Source organism: Rhamphochromis sp. 'chilingali', assembly GCF_963969265.1.
Source record: "Rhamphochromis sp. 'chilingali' genome assembly, chromosome: 1".
In the NCBI taxonomy this organism is placed as follows: domain Eukaryota; kingdom Metazoa; phylum Chordata; class Actinopteri; order Cichliformes; family Cichlidae; genus Rhamphochromis; species Rhamphochromis sp. 'chilingali'.
This window is the reverse complement of record NC_137929.1, coordinates 45,091,271-45,113,417: the sequence shown is the minus strand read 5'-3', so window position 1 is coordinate 45,113,417 and position 22,147 is coordinate 45,091,271. Positions and strand designations below refer to the sequence as shown.

The 22,147-nt window shown below is 38.5% G+C and overlaps 2 protein-coding genes across 2 annotated transcripts; both read right to left on the bottom strand.

The window, feature by feature from the left end:
• Positions 1 to 3,902: 3,902 nt before the first annotated feature.
• On the bottom strand, positions 3,903 to 7,776 carry LOC308393537 (butyrophilin subfamily 2 member A2-like). The gene is made up of 6 exons (XM_080877377.1): positions 7,651 to 7,776; positions 5,607 to 5,945; positions 5,211 to 5,424; positions 4,928 to 4,992; positions 4,637 to 4,750; positions 3,903 to 4,388 (listed from the first exon to the last, which is right to left on the bottom strand). Exons 1-6 carry the CDS (start codon positions 7,754 to 7,756, stop codon positions 3,970 to 3,972), a joined length of 1,257 nt encoding a protein of 418 aa, XP_080733503.1. The 5' UTR covers positions 7,757 to 7,776; the 3' UTR covers positions 3,903 to 3,969.
• A 1,529-nt stretch (positions 7,777 to 9,305) lies between these two features.
• Positions 9,306 to 18,092, bottom strand: LOC308403589 (butyrophilin subfamily 3 member A2-like). The gene is made up of 6 exons (XM_080893142.1): positions 17,825 to 18,092; positions 14,740 to 15,081; positions 14,155 to 14,368; positions 13,929 to 13,993; positions 11,468 to 11,587; positions 9,306 to 11,328 (listed from the first exon to the last, which is right to left on the bottom strand). The coding sequence occupies exons 1-6, from the start codon at positions 17,874 to 17,876 to the stop codon at positions 10,796 to 10,798; spliced, it is 1,326 nt and encodes a 441-aa protein (XP_080749268.1). The 5' UTR covers positions 17,877 to 18,092; the 3' UTR covers positions 9,306 to 10,795.
• Between the last annotated feature and the right edge of the window lie 4,055 nt (positions 18,093 to 22,147).

The following is a 22,147-nucleotide window of genomic DNA, read 5'->3' as shown; positions in this document are numbered from 1 at the left end:
ATTGATCAAGAAAAGCTAAAAATGAAGGAATATTTTTGAAGTGGGCATCATGCAAAACTACTGTAGGAGACTCCAAGAATCGAAACATGGAGGCTGAAATGAGTATAGTAGGTCTGTTTTAATGTTTTAACTAAAAAATAAAGGATGAAATTCAGCAAAGGGCCCATATTTAAGAAACCACTCTGCTATGGACACACTGCTGTGGAATTAATATCTTTCAAAAGTTTTAATTGCACTGCTTTGTAAAGTATAATAGTTAAAAAAAAATAACTGTAAGTAGTTCAAGTGGAGTAGAAAGTCGTGCAGAAATGCTGTAAAATACTTCCATACACGTACTAAGTAGATTTACTTCTATTTCATTACCATGAACTTGTGCAATTTTGTAAATCCTTTTTGTCCTTGTGAAACAAATTTCCTGAACTCTGTGCACAGCACGCGTCACAAGCTGAGCAGAAAAAAACATTTACAGTTAATTTTAAACTGTTTCAGCAGAAATGAGAGACGATTATGGGAAGACATCTGGAAAAAACAAAAAACAGTTGCATTCGCTTTCCTTAAATTCTCACATCACCTGACACTTCCTATAAAACCCACAAATTTAACCTTTCACAGTAAATACCACAAAATCCTCAGTAGACTACAGAAAAAAATGTACCATGTAAAAAATTAAAAGATATAAAAATGATACCTTGTTTCTTTAAAAACTCACGTTAAACCTTTGCCATGGTTTTTAACAGAAACTTTTTTCAGTAACTCACCATCACACTTTGCTACTCTGTGTGCTTTGCACTGGCGTGCACAGATAGAGACGAGGTGGTGCTGAAGCACTTGCCCTTTTGCCCTCAGTCCAAAAAAGTGCCCTTTTGAAAGACGTGATTTTTTTTTTTTAAAGCTGCGCGATTTAAAAAGGTGTGAAAATAATGGCTTGATTTGTGCCCCTTCTTCAAAGACACCCGAACCCTGTCGCTTTTTCACTGTCACCGTGTCACGTGAACACGCTTGCAGTTCATTTGTTGTGAGGCGTGTAGCAGCGGCATGACATAGGACTACTTGGAGTAGGCATAGTAGGCTAACTATAGCGACTGGGAGCCACGGCGGACAACACGGCAGCTCTTTCCCTTCCCAACCAGTCAGGTAACCCATGAATCGAGTGAAATTATTCTGTTTGCTCTCTAAGACCAACCTGCAATTGTTTTGTTGTGAAGTAGCCTGTAAGAAACTGCACATGACAAACTTTGCCAGCTTGCCCCCTCCATCCATCCATATGGATAAACAAAAAAACGACACATTTAAAATGTAACCTAAACCATTTAGGCAACCCCACTCTCCATCAATTCCGACCTTTTTGCATACACTATTGAAAATATCACGTTATGCTATAGGCTACATGCCGTTAGGCAGAGGGCTCTTTTGAGCCCATTTTTCGTTACAAATTTTAGGATGATCTCACGGAAATCTGTGAATAAATACAAAGTTTTCAAACTGAAGTCAGTGACGGGAAGACATCACACTTTTTAGAGATGGAACTGCAGAAAAACCTAAAATCTTGACATGATTATGAATAATAGAATTATGGACGTTTCTCCGTTTTTGTGGATTAGCCTTTCCATAACTAACGTCAACTACTGTCCTACTTTGGTAAGATTGAAATTAATGTCTTTGACTGTCTTTAGTAGGTGTCTCCTGTGAGAAAGTTAGAACACCGTCCAACTGTCTAAAGATGCAGTCTTTAGCCTAACTGGTTGTGACTCAGCGATGCTCGCAGACATTTACGCACTGTGTTGTGACCTGATTGTGACAGAACAGTGACGTTGTTATTGGTAGTTTGAAGGGTACGGTGTTGGGGGTGGTGCATGTTAAAAGTTTTGAGAAGCACTGGTTAGACATGTTAATTTTTTTTGGTGTAACATATTGGCAACATTAACACATTAATTTGCTAAAGGAAAAATAGGCAGTTCCCAATTGCCTGTGAAAACGACCGTTCTGCCCTGTTCTTGTAATGACCACAGTCAGTCTTATTCGTTCTCATACATTTTGGTCTATTTATTTACTAATTTCAGCAAGCATAATGCCTAGGAAAGAGAGGCTGAGAAAGGAGAAAGAAAGGGATCTACAACAGGCAGCCCAGGGAAGCAGTTCTCTGCTCTCCTGGATGAAAGCAAAGGAAAATGAAGATGAAAGGTCAGAGTCAAGGGCAGAGTCAGGTTCTATTTTAATGTTTTAATGTAACCTGCTCCTTGCAGTTAATTCTATTGGATAATCTTAAAAGCTGTTCACACTTAGTTTTTAATGAACTTAATCAGCAGGCATTGAGCTAACTATTATTTTGTACCTACGAAAGTTATTTCTATGTTACAAGACTTGCAGTATGGGTTATTATTAAAACTATCTGTTTAAGCTTATTATTATGATAAATAATAATACTACTATTATTATTATTGTTCCATTGTAGTCAGTCACAGCAGGGAAGCAGCTCTATGCCATCTACCAGCATAGCAGAAGAGGGAGATATAGAAACAGATGAAGCCGCGACCAATGCAGCAACAGGTTCAGTTAGGCCTACAGACACTGATGTAGTGCTCTCTGAAGACCACAATGAGGAAGAACAGATCGATCACATAATGTCAAAGTTAGCAGCTTTACAATACCCAACAGATCCAACACACATCCATACATTTAAAATAAAGCGCAATGACAGATACGTTTCAATGTGCTGCAATGTGGGCCCATGTCAGCCTGATATACCTTACCCAAAAACTGAGGGGAGATCATTCCAGAAACAGTGGTTTTCTGCTAATGTGTGGCTGGTTTTCCACATATGCAAAAAGTGCCCTTTTTTCCCCCTGGAGCACTTGCCCCCCAAAATGTCTGTGCACGCCACTGGTGCTTTGCATATGATGTCAAAGCTACTTAAATTTTTTATCATTGTTTACTATTAACAAACAGCAATTGTACTTTAATTTAACATCAGCATCAACAACAACATCAACATTTAACATCAGCCTTACAACAGGCTTTCTAAAGGAGTTTTCCATACACAGAGGAAAAGCAGCAGCTTCTTCCAGAATTGCACGATTATCTCTGTAATCCAGTCACATTTAAGCCCAGATGATAGACCACTCCAAAACCTTCATTTGTTTTACTTACTTTTACTCTGCTGCAATGTGAGGAATATTTAGCCCATTTCTTTCTGAGGTTTTGGAAAAAGAAGAAAACTGAACTGGCTACAAATAGTTCATTTTTACCTTGAATCGTTTGATATGAATTCAAATATGACTGCATTAAGTGAATACTGAAGAAAACTTGCTTTAACCAGAATTAATCGACAGCTGTAGATTCACAAGAACAACTTTTATTGTTCTTAACATTACAGTTTGTTTTATAGGTGTGTGTGTTTATATCAGAATGTCACAAACAGTTACATGATACATGACGTGGTTTTCACTGTCACTGCTGTCCGTGTCGGAGTTTTACTTTGGCTGGAGCTCAGCCAGCTTCATACTCACATGCACAGCAATCCAGGTGAAAATAATGCAAATCGTGTGGTTGCAGCTGTTCCAAGAACAGTAACCAGCAAGTTAAAACAGCACTATTACATAATACAATAATTACAAAACTCAAAAAAGATTACAGCAAAGCTCTAATAAATACATATCCCAATATATTACACAAAATGAATGTGGATAAAGTTTGAATTGAGGTGCCTCTCTTATAAAACCGTATTACTACCTACGATGATAATCAAGAAAAGCAGATATTGGGTCAGCACATTAAAATGACAACTTTGACTGTATTTCAAAACAAAAACTATCAAATAAGTATTTAAAACGTTGGTATGTTTATAAAATGCAATGCTTTTCTATAAAACTCACTTGGATGGCGTCCTGAAATAAATGACAAATCAGTTTATACTTAGAGGTCAACTCCCACCTAACTGACAGTTTCATTTGTCTGATTATGAAACGTTCCTCATTTAGTTTCAGGTCCGATCTCCATCAGCGGCTCTGAGTCTTCAGAGATGATGTTTCTGTGCTGAACACGTATACTGCCTCTAACAGACCGACGAGTGGACGAGCGGCGAAGACGCTCATGCGGAATGGACAACACTGGAAGTGAACTGCTGTTATCACTGTTTCTTTTCATCTCGCCGCTGGTGTCCAGATGTGATGAATCTTCTTCTGTGGTCTGTGAGGAGCTGACAGATGTTGTCAAGGCCTCTGGTCTGGGGTTGTCGTTGTTGTGATGAGACTTTGGAGAGGGCGGGATCGTGGGATTTGAGATGCTTGATGAGGATTTGGAGTCATTTGTACAGTCCCTTGTCTGGATGACCGGACTCTGCCTTTCATCATTCGTACCATGATTATCGAGACTCCGTTTTTGTCTTCTCACTGTATGAACACAAAAAAACAAAAATAATTAGCATCTGTTTCATTCCTGACATTTCGTTGTTCTTATTACACACACAAACTGTTATGACAAAGCCAACCTAAATTCAGGCTAAAATCCAGGTGCTTCTTACCATATGTATATTTTTTCCTTTTATTTTTTATTATTTGTTTTGCTTTTCCTTCACTTGTTTGATGATTCATTGAACTGAATTAGCAGTTTTTAAAATAACGCCTAGAAACTGACTTACCAGGGCAGCTGTGTTTCTTCACTAAATGCACAATACATGAACAGATGACAGTGGCTGTTAAGGTGGTTAAAACTGTAATTACAATGGTTACAATGAAGGATCCCTGGTATCCATCTGTAATGACAAAAAAGGAGATTGAACCTGAAAAAGCATTTCGATAAAAGAGGAGGAACCTGCATAATTTCATAGCTGCTTTATCAGCACATTTTACTCAATAAATGTTGTGTGTCTGAATAGCTAATGGATAGTGAAGCATAGACACAGCTAATCCAGGTGTTTGATTAAAGCTACCTGGCAGGTAAATCTCTGAGTCCCTCGTCTGATGTATCTCCAGCTGGTGGACCCTGCAGGTGACCCTGGGACCAAAACACACACATTTACATCTTATTCAAAATGTGCACCAGTGGGGTTAGCGTGAGAAGGCATCTGTTGAAAGATGCAATTACACACTAATCAATGTATATTTACAAGTACAACTTTTTTTGAAGTAAACAAACTAAATGATCAAGATAAAAATTCTCCAACACATCATTCAGAATATAAACTTGTGGTAAGTTTTAATTTGATATTAAACCTGTTGGTAGCAGTCTGCAGGGACACTCTTCCTTTGACCGTGAAGCATCGTGAAGACTCTTCATCTCTCTTTGGGTCTTCGGCACTGATCTCATTTCCCTGATTGTCAAGAAATGTAATCTTAGGCTCAGGGAACCAGCACTTAGCTTCACATTGCAGAGTCAGTCCACCTCCAACACCAGGAACAACTGAGAGTTTCGGCTCAGAAACGGCACCTGCAAAAATATTAAATATTCACATTGTAGCCTTTGCACTTTCCAACCAGATAGATAGATAGATAGATAGATAGATAGATAGATAGATAGATAGATAGATAGATAGATAGATAGATAGATAGATAGATAGATAGATATCATTAAAGAGATTAAATGCAGCTCTGATCTTTGAGTGGACGTACCTACAAACAGCTCCAGTGTTGTGATTACTTTTTTCTTCTTCCTGATAATCGCACAGTGGTATTTTCCACTGTCGCTTATCTGCAGGTTGGATATCACCATTGACAGGTTTCCGTTGTGAAGTTCGTGCCTGATGAGGTTTGTTCGGTACCGAAACACTGGATTCTTCATCTCAAAGGTTTCACACCCATCTCGGTACAGGAAGGCAATATCTGGAAGTGAACTCTCCTTAGTCCATTCCACTGTTGGGACGTCTCCACTTGGGGTGATGTTGCAGGGCAGGAGGACAGTTTCACCTGCAAAGGCCACGATCTTTGGTACGACAATCGCTGAGGGTTTTCCTGTGGATAATAGAGATAACAAAACACGGAGGAACTAATTACTGTGTTTATTCAAAGAACTGAGTCTACTAAAAAAAATGTTTGTGTGTGTGCAGCAGCAACCTCATTATTGCTTTATGCTTTAAAACTTGCTCAGAAAGCATTCATACAAATATCAGGTCTCATCACAAGTGTTTATTCTCACGATACAATATAGTCCAACAAATCTGAAGTTTTCTTCTGTTTGTGTAAACTGAGACTCTAAAATACGCACAGACTGTGTTGTAGGTCAGTGATGAGCCTTATGTGTAATTTCATTTATATATTTGTAATAGCTAACCTCTTCACCACAGATTACCCAAGCAGGAGTCTCTGTGGCTGAAAAACGAGGCCAGCGCAGAAATGCAGCCTACTGTCGCTATTGTGGCAAATTAATGCTGGTTACAAAAGTGTGTCAGTCCCCACAGACTGCACATTTACATGCCCAACATTACCATATAAGAAAAGCATGTTTTCAGCCTGTATATAGCGAGAAATTACAACAGCTAAAGGTGCTTTAGAGTGTAAGAAACTGGGAGCTGGTTCCACAGAAGGGCGGTCTGAAAGCTGAAGGCGCTGCCTCCTCATTCTGCTTTAAATATCAGACGAACCACATGTCTGAGAGCGATGTTAATCTGTTAGTGTTATGTGGTGTCTTTAAGATAAGATGTCTGTTTTGTCTGAAATAAGAAGGAGACAGTTGCAGTCTCTGTGGATAGTTTATCCCTGCATAACGTCAAACGAAAAATCAGACAAAATGTCATAATAATTTTTCCAGCAGGAGACTCACAGTTCCAGGCAGGTAAAACGTCATGCACAAATACACTGAAACATTTCTGTGTACGTGCAAGTAGTAAATTTACTTCAATTTTTGTTTTGTTGCCTTTTTTATAGCATGCGCAAGGAAATCCTGTCATGTGAGGCAGATTCTTAAACTTCCTGCATAACGTGAGTCAAATAAATGCAGAACAAACATTTGTAGGAAACTGCAATAAAACTGAGGGACAGTTATAAAGAAAACACATTAAAAACACATTTTTAGCACAAAACCACACTGTTAATCTCTGCTGCAACCGTGACAGCAAAATCACCGATAAACGTACACAAAAAGTACTCTGAAAAATGTTTTACTGTACGGGTGTCACACATTGCGCACATTGATGTCACAGTAAATCGCTTTATTTTGGAAACTGTGGTCATTTGCTGTTTGCACACAAACATCAGCAGCAGTGTGATTTCCCTGCTGACTGCAGTCGGTGCTCTACAACAGAAATGATCCAAAAATAACCTTTGGAAGTGAGTGAACTTCAACTTGAAATGAGAATTGAGGAACTGGGTGTCAATTTAGTCGAGTCATGTCGGTCAAAATGAACTTCCCCTAAACGTAGAAATGAACTGCAACATTCAGATTGTGAGAAACATTTGATAATATCGCTCAGCGTTTCAAGTTTAAACACAGAGAAGCTCTTTAAATGACTGACGCACAGATTTTGAGCTTGTTTCCTCAAAATGTAAACAAATAGTCTCCACGTGCCGAACATCCTGCTTTTATCGTCAGAACTTCGATAGAGAATAATACAGAAACTTTAGCAAAGGCATTAAAGGTACACAGATACGCACTTTTACAGCGACTCTGTGTTAACATTTGTAAAGTGACTCGCTGAAAATACAAATCCATAAATCTCACCTGTACAACAAGATGAGGACAGGACAGCGGCGAGCAGGAGCAGGCGGACAAACCACAGCAACCTGTTCAAACAGGCATCAAAACAAACTTTGATGACTTCGTCCATGGTTCCTCTTCAGAGAGCAGGTCGACACAGACGAAGTGGAACAGTTTCGACTGTTGTAGTTCAAGTCGCAAAAAGAGAAGAAGGCGGGATCAGAGCCATAATTTCATCATGCTGTCTGATAATTTTACACATTTATAGCGCTTAGTAGACAACAATCAAAGTACTTCTTCTTATACAGGTAGGTTTCCGTTCATCATCTATTATAAGTTCATTAATAATCATTAAATTGAAAGTAGCTTCGTAATGCTGGATGCTATAGCGCTTTTCTACTATACCTGACCACTCGGAGGCTTTATATAGTACAATATATTGTACTATATGACACATTCATCCATTCACACAGTCATACACGCAACTTTTTTAACACCTAAGTGCTTTCGGTATTTCTGTCTGCTTTCTGTTTAAACGCTGGTTCATCTCTTGATTTTGGAGCCTTATAACACTTGAATGATTTATAGGTCAGTGTTAAGGTCAGAGTTTCTTATAGTTTGCACATCTCTTGTTGACCAGCGTGCTGCGACTGCAGGAGATGTCCACATTTTAACTGGCTTATGAACATGATACATTTTCTATTATTCCAGAAAACAATTATTGAGTCAATCTCATTAACATTATACCAGTGCAGCTGTTCTGCTATCAGCAGCTTGAACTTATAGTGTGAGGCTTTAATTGAACTCACGGGCAAAGCCCTGTGCAAACCATGAGTCTGACTCTGAGGTAAATCACTGCTATAAAACAATACAGTGAAACTGAGCGAGTGAAACTGAAATAAGAAACTGCAAAGTACAGCACACACAACCAAAGCTGTCAACATATTTCAGGCTTATGGAGCAAATTTCATCATTTACAAGGCTCAAAAACAAGTCAAAGGATTTTAACGAAAAAAGGTAGTGTTAGTGGGGAAAGTGGGACATTAAGTTGTGTTTTTATGTGATTTTTTCATCCCAAAGGAGGTAAGGAAGACTCTTTTATGTGTTTCATAAATCAACATAAATTAATTAAGATTCATGTGTTTGATTATATCGGCAGGTAACAGGTAAATTTATATTAAAATTATTTAAACAGCAGGAAAGTATTGTGAAAATATTGCAACTTTGTAATTATAAAGTGTTTATTTTTAGCTCCTCTCAGCAGTCAGGCATGAGCATACAAATATGCTTTATAGATTAAAAACAACTGTCAGCTTCATGGAGGATTCAAACCCAGCACCTGCTAATAAAAGTCAACTTGGAGAAGTGTGACACCACTTTTCTCTCTCACACATTTCTCTGTCAGCTAATTAAACAGATGCAGTTAATGTTGATTTCTTAAAATTATTGTATTCATGCAAGGTTGTGTTGTGTAAAACAACTAAAACAATGTTAGTTTGCACACACAGAGAATGGCCAGGTTTAAATAATATAAGCAGTTAATTCACAACACAAAGGGTTAATATTTCAACCAAATAACAATGTGTATCATGTTAGTGTGTAGAGTATGTTTGAATGTGAGTGTGTGTCTTTCTTGCCCTCAGTGTCAGCCTGACATCTACTGACAATAGCTGCTTAGTGTCCAAAATGCCACTGAGGTCCAGCTTTAATGTCCACTGAGGACTTTTTGATGTAGGGTCATAGAAAGAGAGATGTTATTGTTACCTTATTACTACTGCCTTTAGTAAGGTGCCGTAAATTCTTTTTCTGACATGATGCTAATATCAATTTAAAAAGTGTCCTTTTGATTTTTTTGAACAGTGTAAAAATAAATGTTTACAAATAAAACAAAAAAGCATCCTTATTTGATAACACTAAATGTGGCAAAACCTCAATTCTTACTGGATCAAAGATGATCAAGTGTTTATTCCTATAAATATAATAAAACTTCAAACTTTTCAATCTGCAGCTTGCAAAGTTTTCAATAATATACTGCTCATAGACAGGAAGCACTCTGGTTTTATTTAGTCTCATTTAATGCACAAAGACTGCAGCATGATCAATTTTTTAACAAATGTAACTTTTATACCATGAAACTGTACAAAACCCCACCAGTCGAATCTCTGTAATGGAACACAAATGCAAAATGACATCATTTATAAACATCACATTAAAGAGAAAAGTGCGAAACAACAAGAATTTAATTCCCGGCAACAAAGTCCCAGGAGTGAAAAGTAAACACTTAAAGCATTTGTGCTTTCCATCAGAGTGATGGAAAAGCAGTAAGGCTGAAGTAACAGAGGCTCTGAATAGAATTCACACTTTCATATTATTGTAGGATCTTTACAATATAAAGCACCTTAAGGCAATCTGTTGCTGTGATTTTGTACTACATAAATATAAAAATGAATTGCATTGAACTGAGACATTCACTGTGGCTCAAGTAAAAGAAAAATAGTAGTAGTGGTAAAATAGTATTCATTTTAAATGTTGGCAGTGCTTGCCTTTATTTGTTCATAAAGTATGAACAAACTATATGGGAATGGGGATAAAACACACAACAGATTTGTGTCTACATGCTGTTAATAAACTAGTAAATGAGGGTCAATCTGACCCAAATACTGTGACTGAATGTCAGCATCTTGCAGGAATAGTAGTGGTCAACAACTTATTGCAAGTTTCTATTTTATAAATAATTACACTAAAACCTTTCTTATAGGCAGCCTTGTGTAACAGCTATTACAATATGGATCACTCTCAAGCTGCAAAGATTTAGGGTAATCTGCTACGGAGATCTTAGCTGCTCGAAGCTGATGATTCAGCCGGCTTTAGAGGCTCAATGGGAAGAATTTTGTACACATACGTTACTTTTCCTTTTTTTTTCCAAACCACCCAAACTTCCATCTAACTGACAGCTTTTACTAAGATTCAGTCACTAACCTGAGATGTTTCATTTAGTGTATGAATTTGAGAGTGAATGGATAGTGGTATTGTAAAGCGCTTTGGGTGCCTTGAAAAGCGCTATATAAATCCAATCCATTATTATTATTATTATTATTATTATTATTATTATTATTATTATTATTTATACAATTTTTAAACCTGCCTGATCACATTTAGTTATCACTCTTTATCCAATCAGATTTTCATCTTCGGATAAATCTGCCAGGACACCGTATGGGTTGTTAGAAATGCCTGAGAGAGTATTCCTGCGTGGAGACCTTGGAATGACTCCATGAGTCCGTTTCACAGACAGACTAGTTGAACGGGGAAAAGGCTTTTCTTTTGAATCTAGAGGAGTGAATGACACAGCATCATTAGTTATTGAGACAGCAGAACTGCCGCCATAACTGCTTCTTCTCATCTGTGGGCTGCGTGCTGGATTTTGTCTTAACGCAACAGGTTTTGAGTCCTTAGTCTGGGGTAAGGTGCCAGATTTTGGATGGCTGCCGTTGGCTGAGGATGCTGGCTTAAGGGGCTTGCTTTGGTAGGGAGACTTTGGTGGGGGTGGGATGCCACATTCAGAGGTGCCTGGTGAGGATCTAGGGTTATTTGAGGACTGGCTGGACTGTTGTGCTGGACTCTGCCTGGATTTGAGGTCGTTCAGCTCTTTAGTTAATCGCTTGATCTCGTCTTTCTCCAAGCTCGATTTTTGTCGTCCCACTGTATGAACACAAAAAAAATATACAGTTAGCACTTCTTTCACTCCTGACGGTCACTGATCTTACAACAAAGACAAAAGTTAGTGAATGAAAAAATACTTAGTAACAGTTAAACATAGAGCCAAAAAAAACTGACTTACCAGACAAGTAACCTCTCTGGACTAAAAAGAGCAAAGTAAAAACACAGATTACTGTGTGCACCACGATGGTCGTCACCACAGCAGTTGCGATGATTCGAGTGGAGGATTTCATGCATTCATCTGAAATGATTTTAAAAAAAAAAAAAATAAGATCAAGCACGAACAATGGGATAAAATAAAACTCATTACACGAGAAGATTATCTCCATAGTTTGTTTTCTAAGCTGCTTTTAACTGAAATGTTACCACTAAGGTTTACATATCAACGCATAGTAATATAAATATAAAAATATGATCTGGGCCATACAGTTTGAAAATAATTTAATTACAAAACGTGTCTTTATTTATTTAACAAAAATAAGACAAAATGCAAAAGCAGTCTGTGGGAAACCAAAGTACACCCTTAATGCCTTCATAGGAATTAAGAGGGTAAGCAGCCAGCTGCAGCTGATCAAACGCACTTGATTAATTGATCACGAGCAATAAAAGTCTGCAGGTCTGGAGCATTCAAGTGTGTGCTAACACAATGCAACAACTCTGCCTCGAGCAGACATCCCAGCAAATTCACCCCAAGGTCAGATCAATGCGCAAAAAAAAAAAAAAGGACTCCAGCAATGAGCTTATAGAGGCAACTGTTGTTGATCATTAATCTGGCATAGGTTACAAGGCCATTTGCAAATAGCCTGAAGTCCATAGTTCGACAGTGCAAAAGATTATTGACAAATGGAAAAAGTTCAGGACAGCTGCCAGTCTAACAGGAGTAAATGTCCCTGCAAATTCACCCCAAGGTTCAGTTGGTATAATTTGGGTCATACAATGGGATAATGGTCCCCAACACAGCAGCAGATCTACAACAGAATGGCTGAAAAAGACGTTGTAATGGTCCAGTCAAAGTCCACAAACCAAACTGACTCAAATGCTGTGGTGAGTAGGGATGGGTATCGAAACCCGGTTCTTGTTGAGGACCGGTTCCCACTGTTTCAATTCCTTGGAATTGTTTGCCATTTTTGCAAATGATTCCCTTATCGATTCCAGTCGCCCCGAATGATGTCACCACGTTGCGGAGCGTCATTTACCTGGCAGGAAACATGGCGGCTCAAACGCTCAAAACTTTGGTTTTACTTTACGAGAACGGATGACAACAGGGCAACTTGCAATACTTGCAAAGTAGATGTTTCATTTAAGGGAGGAAACACTACGAATATGCAAAAGCATTTGCTCACTAAACACACGATGACCTTAAATGAATGTCGTGTTTTTAATTCCGCTCCGGACTCGTGAATCTCAACCCAGCAGCAGCGGTAACGTTTGCACGTCCTCTCCCGTTAATGCGGCAGGTAAATAATCAACTAACAGTGCATATTATGGTAGCGCGATCTGCCTTATTACAAAACCTGCTATTACTGTGCATTTAGGTGACCATGATGAGAGAGACAGAGTCTGGCTCAGATGCTGGCAGTTCTCGCTGCAGTCTACCGGTAGCGTCTCCTTTCAGGCCAGGATAGACGAATGTCACCGAGCAGTGACTAAGTTTGTGGTAAAAGGCTTGCACCCATTTGCCACAGCAGATGCCCTGATTTAAAGTGAATGTGTTTAATTGTAGGCAGGGACATTACTGGATATTCTTGTGTAATTGCTATAGAATAATTTATGTTATACTTTGTTATTGCTACAGAAGAATATTTAATTTATTATTTTACATTTACAATGTTTTTTCTCCCTTTGACACCCCATTGAAGAGCCGTAGGCTGTGGATCTCTTAAGATCTCACTGTTGGGTTTGTAAGGCCATGTTACTCCTAAATTTCTATCTTGTTCAAAGAGAAGATATAAAACAAAGTTCTAAGCTAATCGACCTTAGTGTTCTCTTTTTTAAAAAAGAATCGATAAGAGAATCGATAAAGAATCGAATCGTTAAACAGAATCGAAAATGGAATTGGAATCGTGAAAATCTTATCAATACCCATCCCTAGTGGTGAGACAGGAGCAACTGACACAATGTAGTGAAGAAGAGTGGACCAAAACTCCCCCAAAACATTGTGAGACACTGATAAAGTTACGCAAAAAGCAATTACACCAAGTTATCACTCCCAAGGTGTTTTCAAAACTACTGATTCATGGGCTGTATGTGGTTTCACGTTGCTTATGCATCTTCTGTTAAATAAATAATCACAAAATGTAACATGTCATGCTGTTGTTCATCTCCGGTTGTATTTAAATAACTTTAGAAATATTAAAATAAATATGTAGAATGATTGCTTATCTGTAGCCCATATACATTGAACTGCAGGAGTAATGCGATGTTAGAAGATATACTAACAACACGTTTGTTTTTTAACATCCAAAATATAGTTAAATTTGATTGTTATTTACTGAGAAGTTACTGTTTTTAAATCTAAGTCTAAATCTAATTTAAATATCAATTATTTATTCATCCAGGTGTTTGTTAAAGTTCTGGTGTACCTGATATGTAAATCTCTGAGTCCCTGGTCTGGTTTACCTCAGGCTGGTGAACTCTGCAGGTGACCCTGTGATCAAAAGACACATATTTAGGATTTATTCCTTTGCTATTCTAGAAAAAGAAGAAAGTGTGCACACAGAAAATATTCTGAAAACATATCCCACTTAGTTTAACTAAATGACCCAGATTGAGCCACTTTAAGTTTGAGTATTAATACTGTAATGAAACCTGTTGGTAGCAGTCTGCAGAGTCACTCTTCTTTTGACGGTGAAGCATCCCAAAGACTCTTTATCTCTCTTTGGGTCTTCAGCACTGATTTCATTTCCCTGAGCATCAAGAAATCTAATCGTAGGCTCAGGAAACCAACACCTGGCCTCACACTGCAGAGTCAGTCCACCTCCCACATCTGGAACAACTGAGAGTTTCGGCTCAGAAACAGCACCTGCAAAAATATTCATTATTCAGGCTGTTGTCTATGACCAACATTTCAGTTCAAATGTCCATAGAAAACTGTGAGAAACAATTAGGAAATCTCATCCGAGCTTTAAGATAGAGATACATGACTAAAGAATCTGCATTTGAACCCAAGAGAACCTTTGTCACAAATGATGTGGGTGAAAATGCCCTCTGTCTGCAGAAACGGTCCCTGCAGACAGTTACTGCTGCTTAGAATAAAGAACGAAATCTGTGAAATGCACTCCTCAGGTTGTTTAAAGAAACATAAACCAAAACGTGAGGTGCGTGCAGACTTACAAAGTGAAGAAAATTACTTTAGGGGGATTAAATGCAGCTCTAATCTTTGAGTGGACGTACCTACAAACAGCTCCACTCTTGCGATGACTGTTTTCGGGTTCCTAACAATCGCACACTGGTATTTTCCACTGTCATTTCGCTGCACGTTGGACATCACCATTGACAGGTTTCCATGGTGAAGTTCATCCCTGATGAGGTTTGTTCTGTACCGAAAGACTGGATTCTTCATCTCGAAGGTCTCACATCCATCTCGGTACAGGAAGGCAATATCTGGAGGTAAACCCTCCTTACTCCACTCTACTGCTGGTACATCGTCGCTAGCAGTGGTGCTGCAGGGCAGGAGGACAGTTTCACCTGCAGAGGCTACGATCTTTGGTACATTGTTTGCTGAGGTCGCTGTTCCTGTGAAGAGAAAAAGGCATAAAACAGTGAGTAGGTCATGACTGTGTTTTGAAAAGAGTTCTAACACATTTTATCTGTGTAGCAACAATATAGTTACTCATCACACAAAGTAAGCACATTTATAGGGTGCAGCTTCTTGTTAGAAACCCAGAGGACAACAGATTACTCATACATATAGGGCATGTGCATGCATGAGTAATGCCTGTGGCTTCAGATGCTGCTAAACACTCAGTTTTAGGCAGTTTTTCAGCTTGGCTCTGTTTGATGTTGAAGAAAACTGACTATAATAGATAAAGATGCTTCAAATAAGGGATATTTTGTGTGGAAAGGTGCTAAAAGACTTCAATAACCAAACCATGAAGATAAAGCTCAGAATAGTAAACCCTTTTTAACATTTTTAACAAAAAGAGGGACTACAAATCTGCTAGTAGGGTCCCTACAGATAAGAAATCACCAATCTGCTCTAAACACATATCTGTATTAGAAAGAAAGGATATGGAAATGATCTTTCAAGGGTTGTTTTTTTTCTGGCTTGTACATTGTTAAAGCAACGTAAAAGGTCATGCACATGTGCAATGAGAATACTTCTGAAAGTAAATTTATGTCTGTTTGATGTCGACTACTTCTGCACTTTTGTCCTTGTGAAACTGCTGAATTCTCTGGGGTTATACAAGTCTGTCTGCACAGCACGATCACAAGCTGAGCAGAGACAAACATTTCCAGCTACCTTCAACTTCTTCAACAGAATTGAAAGACGATTACGGGATGCAACATGAATAATATGATGGGCCACATTTAATAGGAAGGGGGAGGTGTGTTTACCAAACATGCCACTGATATACTCTAAACATCCTGTGAACTTGTCCCTGAAATCTAAAGGATAAAACTCAGGCAGTGAGAATCTGTCACTGAAGCTGCTTTTGGAAGTTTCTGCAATAAACATATGTTGAGCTTTGGTAGATCACGACTTTAACTGTTAGTCAACATTCAGAGCAAACACAGTCTAACTGTTCTGCACACGCCCACATAAACCAGAGCAGTCACATACCTACAGTACAAGACAGTACAATGTTTTTCTATATTGTTTCCATGGTGTCATTGTCCTAAGATTATGCTAATCTATATTCAATCACATATTTAAGTTTATGTTCTTATTATATTTGTCCAATCTCTGTGACTAATAAAGATTTACTATCTTATCTTTTCTTATCTTATCTTAATAGGTTTCACACTTGGCAGCCAGAACTGCAAAAAGGCGTTTATGATGACCTTAAACAGCTGTCCATGCTGGGAAACCCTCCAGTCTGACGGGATTAAAGCAAGACGCCAAAGGTGAGTGGGCCACAATTTCCCCACGGCGACGTGAAACACTCACTGCCACTCATCGAAGCAAAACCCACTTCCTGTTTTTACCTTTTAATTCTTTCGACAAATGCAAACATCTGCTCACTGAAGTCGACGCCTTTAGCACATAATAGATGACCGAAGATCACACTCATGTTAGCAGCATTAACACAGAACCAGCAGGGACACACTTTTTGTTAGGTATTTTAGTACCATGGTAGCATTTACTGGATATTGTTTTATAGTGACATTATGCAGGAAAACTCTGTCATTCAATAAGGCCCCTTTGTTTTAGTTATTTTTCTCTTTGACCCAAGAATTGATGTGTGAGAATCACAGGCTGGTACAAGGTTGAAATACCACAGAGATCACTCCCTCAGCTACATTAGTTTCTTAATCTTTTAGACGCCTGTTGAAGGCCAAATGGTTTGTTTCAGATTTCACTAATGAAAGAACTTTGTTTTGTGCCTTGAAAATATGTCGCTGAGATAATCACAATTGTAGCTGAACTGATACACTACACAAAGGATGCTTCTTCACCCAAGGGCAGGAAGACGCTGCCTTATCTTGGTCTGTACTGGTTTAAACTGATAATCTGCTGTCTCATGAATTTTACCCTCTATATAAACTGTTGTACTTGTGAATAAAGTTGAGTCACTTTGGGAAGACAATCTAAAGCAGTCTCTGTTTTCTTGTTCTCCCAAGCTGCTCCCGAGCTCGTACTAACACGCTGAATGGCATGCTTGAATATTGCTTGAGAATATATTTGACTGTGTTACAGACTAAGGGACAATCTCTGCTGATAGGTGAAGGTACATTCTCTGCTGATAGACGTCCACGCCTCGAAGGAAGCCGATCCACGGAGTAGGCCCTGGAAACCGTTTCCTTCACTTTTAAAGCCTTAAAGCCCGACTTCACAGTCGTCGCTTTTAAACGCATTAAGATCGTTATCTCTGTTTCTCAGATATACCGACTTCCCTTTTCGAAACATAGCGCTGTAGTCTCGCAATTATGGGATGTTTTATGTTCTTATAAGTTGTCTTTTTTTCTTTTTTCTCACAGACCAATCAGGAGATTATTTTTTTGTCCTTACCCCCCCCCTCTTTTTTTTTTTTTACACTCCTTTTTCTTGCGCTTCTGTAAAGTTACTTTGTCACGCCTCAATAAAAGCCTACGCTTTCCGTGAATCAGCTGAAGTACGAAGAAACCTTAAAAACCTGACTATTCAGACAACCTCTGCTTCCTGAACGGGCTCGTTTTGACCGAGCAGCTGCTGCACGGAGATCGTCCCCGGCAGCTTTTATAACAAATATATTAATGTCTGGTTTGGAAACTGGAGCGTGGAAAAGCCATCTACACCCGAAACACTCTTGTACGGTCGCCTTTATCCAAATCCTACCTGTGCAAGAAGAGTGTGCGGCGACGAGCAGCAGGAGCACAGAGATACTCATGGATGAAACACAGAAAAAGTGACCCACTGGATCCACGGGATTTAAAAAAGGAAAAAAGGTCCCAAACTTTCTTAAACTCTTTCGTACATCCTCTCCAGGGAAGAGCCTGAAGCAAAATGACGAACTACAGTTTGGCAAAAAAGGAAACTGGTGTCAAGCCAGCCTCCAATTCGAGACTTGCAGTCAAGCCAGCCTCCAGTTTGTTTTACGTTCCCTGTGTATTCAAAGTATTACGGGAATGGATGTGGAAACCGGATTTCAAAAGAAAAGCCAACTTCGAGTGAATTAACAGATATGTTAAGAACATAATAACATATAATTTAGGCTTCTTTTTTTTTTACAAACTCTAATGTTAGATCTATATGACACAGCCTTGTACCCTAATTGTGCCCTGTCACTATCAAGGCCATCTTATTTTGGATTTCAAAGTAAAAGCCCTGTGAATCTTCATTTTTGAACTACTCTTTCAATGACTTCATAATGCTCTTAAAAGCAAAAGTCGTATTTCCAAATACTATTTGAACTTTATATTAACACTTTCCAACCACAGTCTTTTTCACAGTAATACCATATCAATATCAAGTCAGTCTGATTTTGCCTTTCATAGTAATGGCCCTTTGAAATTGTCGATATTTGACTTAATCTTCTAACGATTCAAAATGCTCTAAAATGAAAAACTCTTGTTTCCACAGGGTAATTCCACTTTAGATCAACAGTATACAGACCCACAGTGATACCATATCAGTATCAAGTCATTCTGTTATTATGCCTTCCAAAATAAAATACTTTTCAAATTGTCCATAATTGACCTACCTTTCAGTGATTTCAAAATGCTCTAAAATGGAAAATTCCTGTTTCCACAGGGTAATTCCACTTTAGATCAACAGTATACAGCCCCACAGTGATACCATATCAATATCAAGTCATTCTGATTTTGCCTTCCAAAGTAAAAGCCTTTTCAAATTGTCCACAATTGACCTAAATTTCAGTGATTTCAAAATGCTCTAAAATGGAAAATTCCTGTTTCCACAGGATAATTCCACTCTGTATTTACAGTATAAAGCCCCACAGTGATACCATGTCGATATCAAGTCAGTCTGATTTCACTTTCCAAAGTAATGGCCCATTGAAATTGCCCATATATGACTTACTTTTGTAACGATTTTGAAATGCTCTAAATAGAAAAAAATCCTGTCTCCACAGGATAATTTCACTTTAGATCAACAGTATACAGCCCCACAGTGATACAATATCAATATCAAGTCATTCTGATTTTGCCTTCCAAAATAAAAGTCTTTTAAAATTGCCCATATCTGACTTACTCTTGGAACGATTTCAAAATGCTCTTAAATAGAATTTTGCTGTTTCCACAGGCTAATTCCACTTTAGATCAACAGTATACAACCCCACAGTGATACCGTATCAATATCAAATCAGTCAGATTTTGCCTTCCAAAATAAAAGACTTTTCAAATTGCCAAGATACGACCTACTCTTTTAAAGATTTCACAATGCTCTAAAAATGAAAATTGCTGTTTCCACAGGATAATTTCACTTTAGATCAACAGTATACAACCTCACAATGTTACCATGTCAATTTCAAGTAATTCTGATTTTGCCTTCCAAAATAATGGCCTGTTGAAAATGCCCATAATTCACTTAACTTTCAGTGATTTCAGAATGCTCTAAAATGGAAAATCCCTGTTTCCACAGGATAATTCTACTTTAGATCAACAGTATACAACCTCACGATGTTACCATGTCAATTTCCAGTCATTATGATTTTGCTTTCCAAAATAAAAGCCTTTTCACCTACTCTTTTAACAATTTCAAAATGCTCTTAAATTGAAAGATGCTGTTTCCACAGGATAATTCCACTTTAGATCAACAGTATCCAACCCGACAGTAAAACCATGTAAATTTCATGTTGGTCTGATTTTGCCTTTCAAATTAATGGCCCATCAAATTTGTCCATATGTGATATACTCTTTCAATTATTTCAGAATGTTTTAAAAATGAAAATTGCTGTTTCCACGGGATAATTTCACTCAAGATCGACAGTGCACACTATCACGGTGATATCAAGTCAATTTGCCTTTCAAAGTAATGGTCCATTGAAATTGTCCATGTATGACCCACTCTTTCACTGACTTCAGAATGCCATTAAAAGCAAAGTTGCTGTTTCCACAAGATCATTTCACTCTGCATTGACAGTATACAACCCCACAGTTTTATCACGTCAGTATCGGAATTATAATTGTTCATTTGGTACTTTTAATAATTAAACACGGATGCTGTTAACAGGACAATTACTGTTTCCACTAAGTAACTGGAGTTCATGCAAACCATACACAACCTCTACAGTGGTAACATCTCAATCTCAAATCAATCTCGTTTTGCATTTCAGAGTAAAAGCCTTTTGACTTTGTTTATAGGAGCTTCTCTTTCCACAACATCAGAATGGCATTAAATGGAAAGTTCCAGCTTCTATGAATTAATAGTTTGTGCCAACACATATCATTGCATATAATCTAACAGTGGAGTTTGGAACAGTTTTTATAAAAAACCAGAGGAAGCTGGAACTTTCCATTTAATGCCATTCTGATGTTATGGAAAGAGAGCCGTCACTTACGAAGTCACAGTCAAGCTAGCCGCACCGCCAGCCGCACCAAAAATGTGGTTGCACTACTCTTACGTATATTACGGTATGGGTGAAGCCCGGTTTAGAAACGCAGTCTTTTGTGTCCTGACACTATTTTACTTCACAATCCACTCCCAGTTTTGGTTTATCTCCACTCCTCCCCCTGTGATCCACAGCCCAAATTACTGTATGATTCAGAGAAAATTAACAATAAAATTTACCCAATTTACTCTACTGTACTTTTAATGTCCACATCTTTGACCTCGGATTACAGGAAAACTATAAGAGGTGACACAGATATTTCACTGGATTATGACTCTGGGTGACCCCCACTCTGCACCCTGTCATCCACAGCAAAAATTACTGTACAGTTTTTGAGAAAATTGATAGTAAAATATTCCCATTTTGCTTTACTGCACTCTACATCTTAAAGAAAAAACACATCAAATTGAAGAGTAAAAATAATGACAACAATATGTCTACATTTTTTATTAATTTTTTTAAAAGTAAATGCAGTCTTGTCATGGTCAGAGTTGCCCACTCATATTTAACTAATTCAAATAAAAAAATGTTTTTTTGCTGGGCCCCCCTTTGTTTTACAAGAAAAATATTCCGCGCACGCACACACGCACAAACACATCCTCCAACCACACACACCCATATTTTGCTCCATTGTGGTTTATTTCACACCTCAAACATTTAGTAAACAATTAAGGAAATACAAGTAAACTGCAGGTAGTAAGAAAATGAACTACTAACTCTTTTATGCTTTTATGCACGTAAACGGCGTTTGGAATCATCAAAAACAGAGATTTTTCAAAACTCCTTTTTGGGGTTTATGTGTGGAGGAGGAATACAGAGTTCGTCATGCAATGTTAAAGGTATGTGCCTTTTTCCACGTCACGCTGTGCGCCACGTTATTGTTTACAGGAGATGAATTGCAGAATGGCAGATAGTTAGATTAACAGTATTTTGTCTCTATCTTCAGGTTTTAGACGCTTACATTTACACATGCAGTTACTGTCCCTCCATTTAGTCAAAGGAGCTTGCAAAGAAAAGCGTCTGGACTTCTTTAAGTTACTTGAAGATGTTTCACCTCTCATCCGAGAAGCTTCTTCAGTTCTAAGGTCAAATGGTGGAGAGTCCCAGATATAAACCTAGTGGGAGTAACCCCCCACAGAGGGACAAAAGGACCCCCTGATGATCCTCTAATCGCCTGAGCCAAGTTGTGAAACTGGGTGTGGGTCCCAATCAGCCAGAGTTTCGGGTGAGTTCATTGTGAAACCTGGCCCCACCTTATCATGCGAATTCCTGAGATCAGATGGCCCAGGATGTGAGTGGGCGTTAAGGCGTCTGGGAAGGGATCTCAAAACTGGATTATAGATGGCAGAGAGTTGGTGTCGTAAACCCCCGCCTCTGTTCAAAGATGGTCGCTCACAGTGGACATAGATGGCTTCTTTCACTCCTCTTTCAAACCATCTGTCCTCTCTGTCCAAAATGTGAACATTGGCATCCTCGAAAGAGTGACCTTTGTCCTTAAGATGCAGATGGACTGCTGAGTCTTGTCCTGTGGAGGTGGCTCTTCTATGTTGTGCTATGCGCTTGTGAAGTGGCTGTACAGCGCATGGCAC

What these genes read in the sequence shown, in the direction of transcription:
- LOC308393537 (XM_080877377.1), bottom strand. Translation starts at nt 7,756, where the DNA reads ATGGACGAAGTCATCAAAGTTTGTTTTGATGCCTGTTTGAACAGGTTG. An exon ending in GTCCTCATCTTGTTGTACAG is followed by an intron (nt 5,946 to 7,650) that starts GTGAGATTTATG and finishes TATTATCCACAG; the next exon opens with GAAAACCCTCAGCGATTGTC. An exon ending in CTCAGAGATTTACCTGCCAG is followed by an intron (nt 4,751 to 4,927) that starts GTAGCTTTAATC and finishes TTGTCATTACAG; the next exon opens with ATGGATACCAGGGATCCTTC.
- LOC308403589 (XM_080893142.1), bottom strand. Translation starts at nt 17,876, where the DNA reads ATGAGTATCTCTGTGCTCCTGCTGCTCGTCGCCGCACACTCTTCTTGC. An exon ending in CGCACACTCTTCTTGCACAG is followed by an intron (nt 15,082 to 17,824) that starts GTAGGATTTGGA and finishes TTCTCTTCACAG; the next exon opens with GAACAGCGACCTCAGCAAAC. An exon ending in CTGCAGACTGCTACCAACAG is followed by an intron (nt 13,994 to 14,154) that starts GTTTCATTACAG and finishes TTTTGATCACAG; the next exon opens with GGTCACCTGCAGAGTTCACC.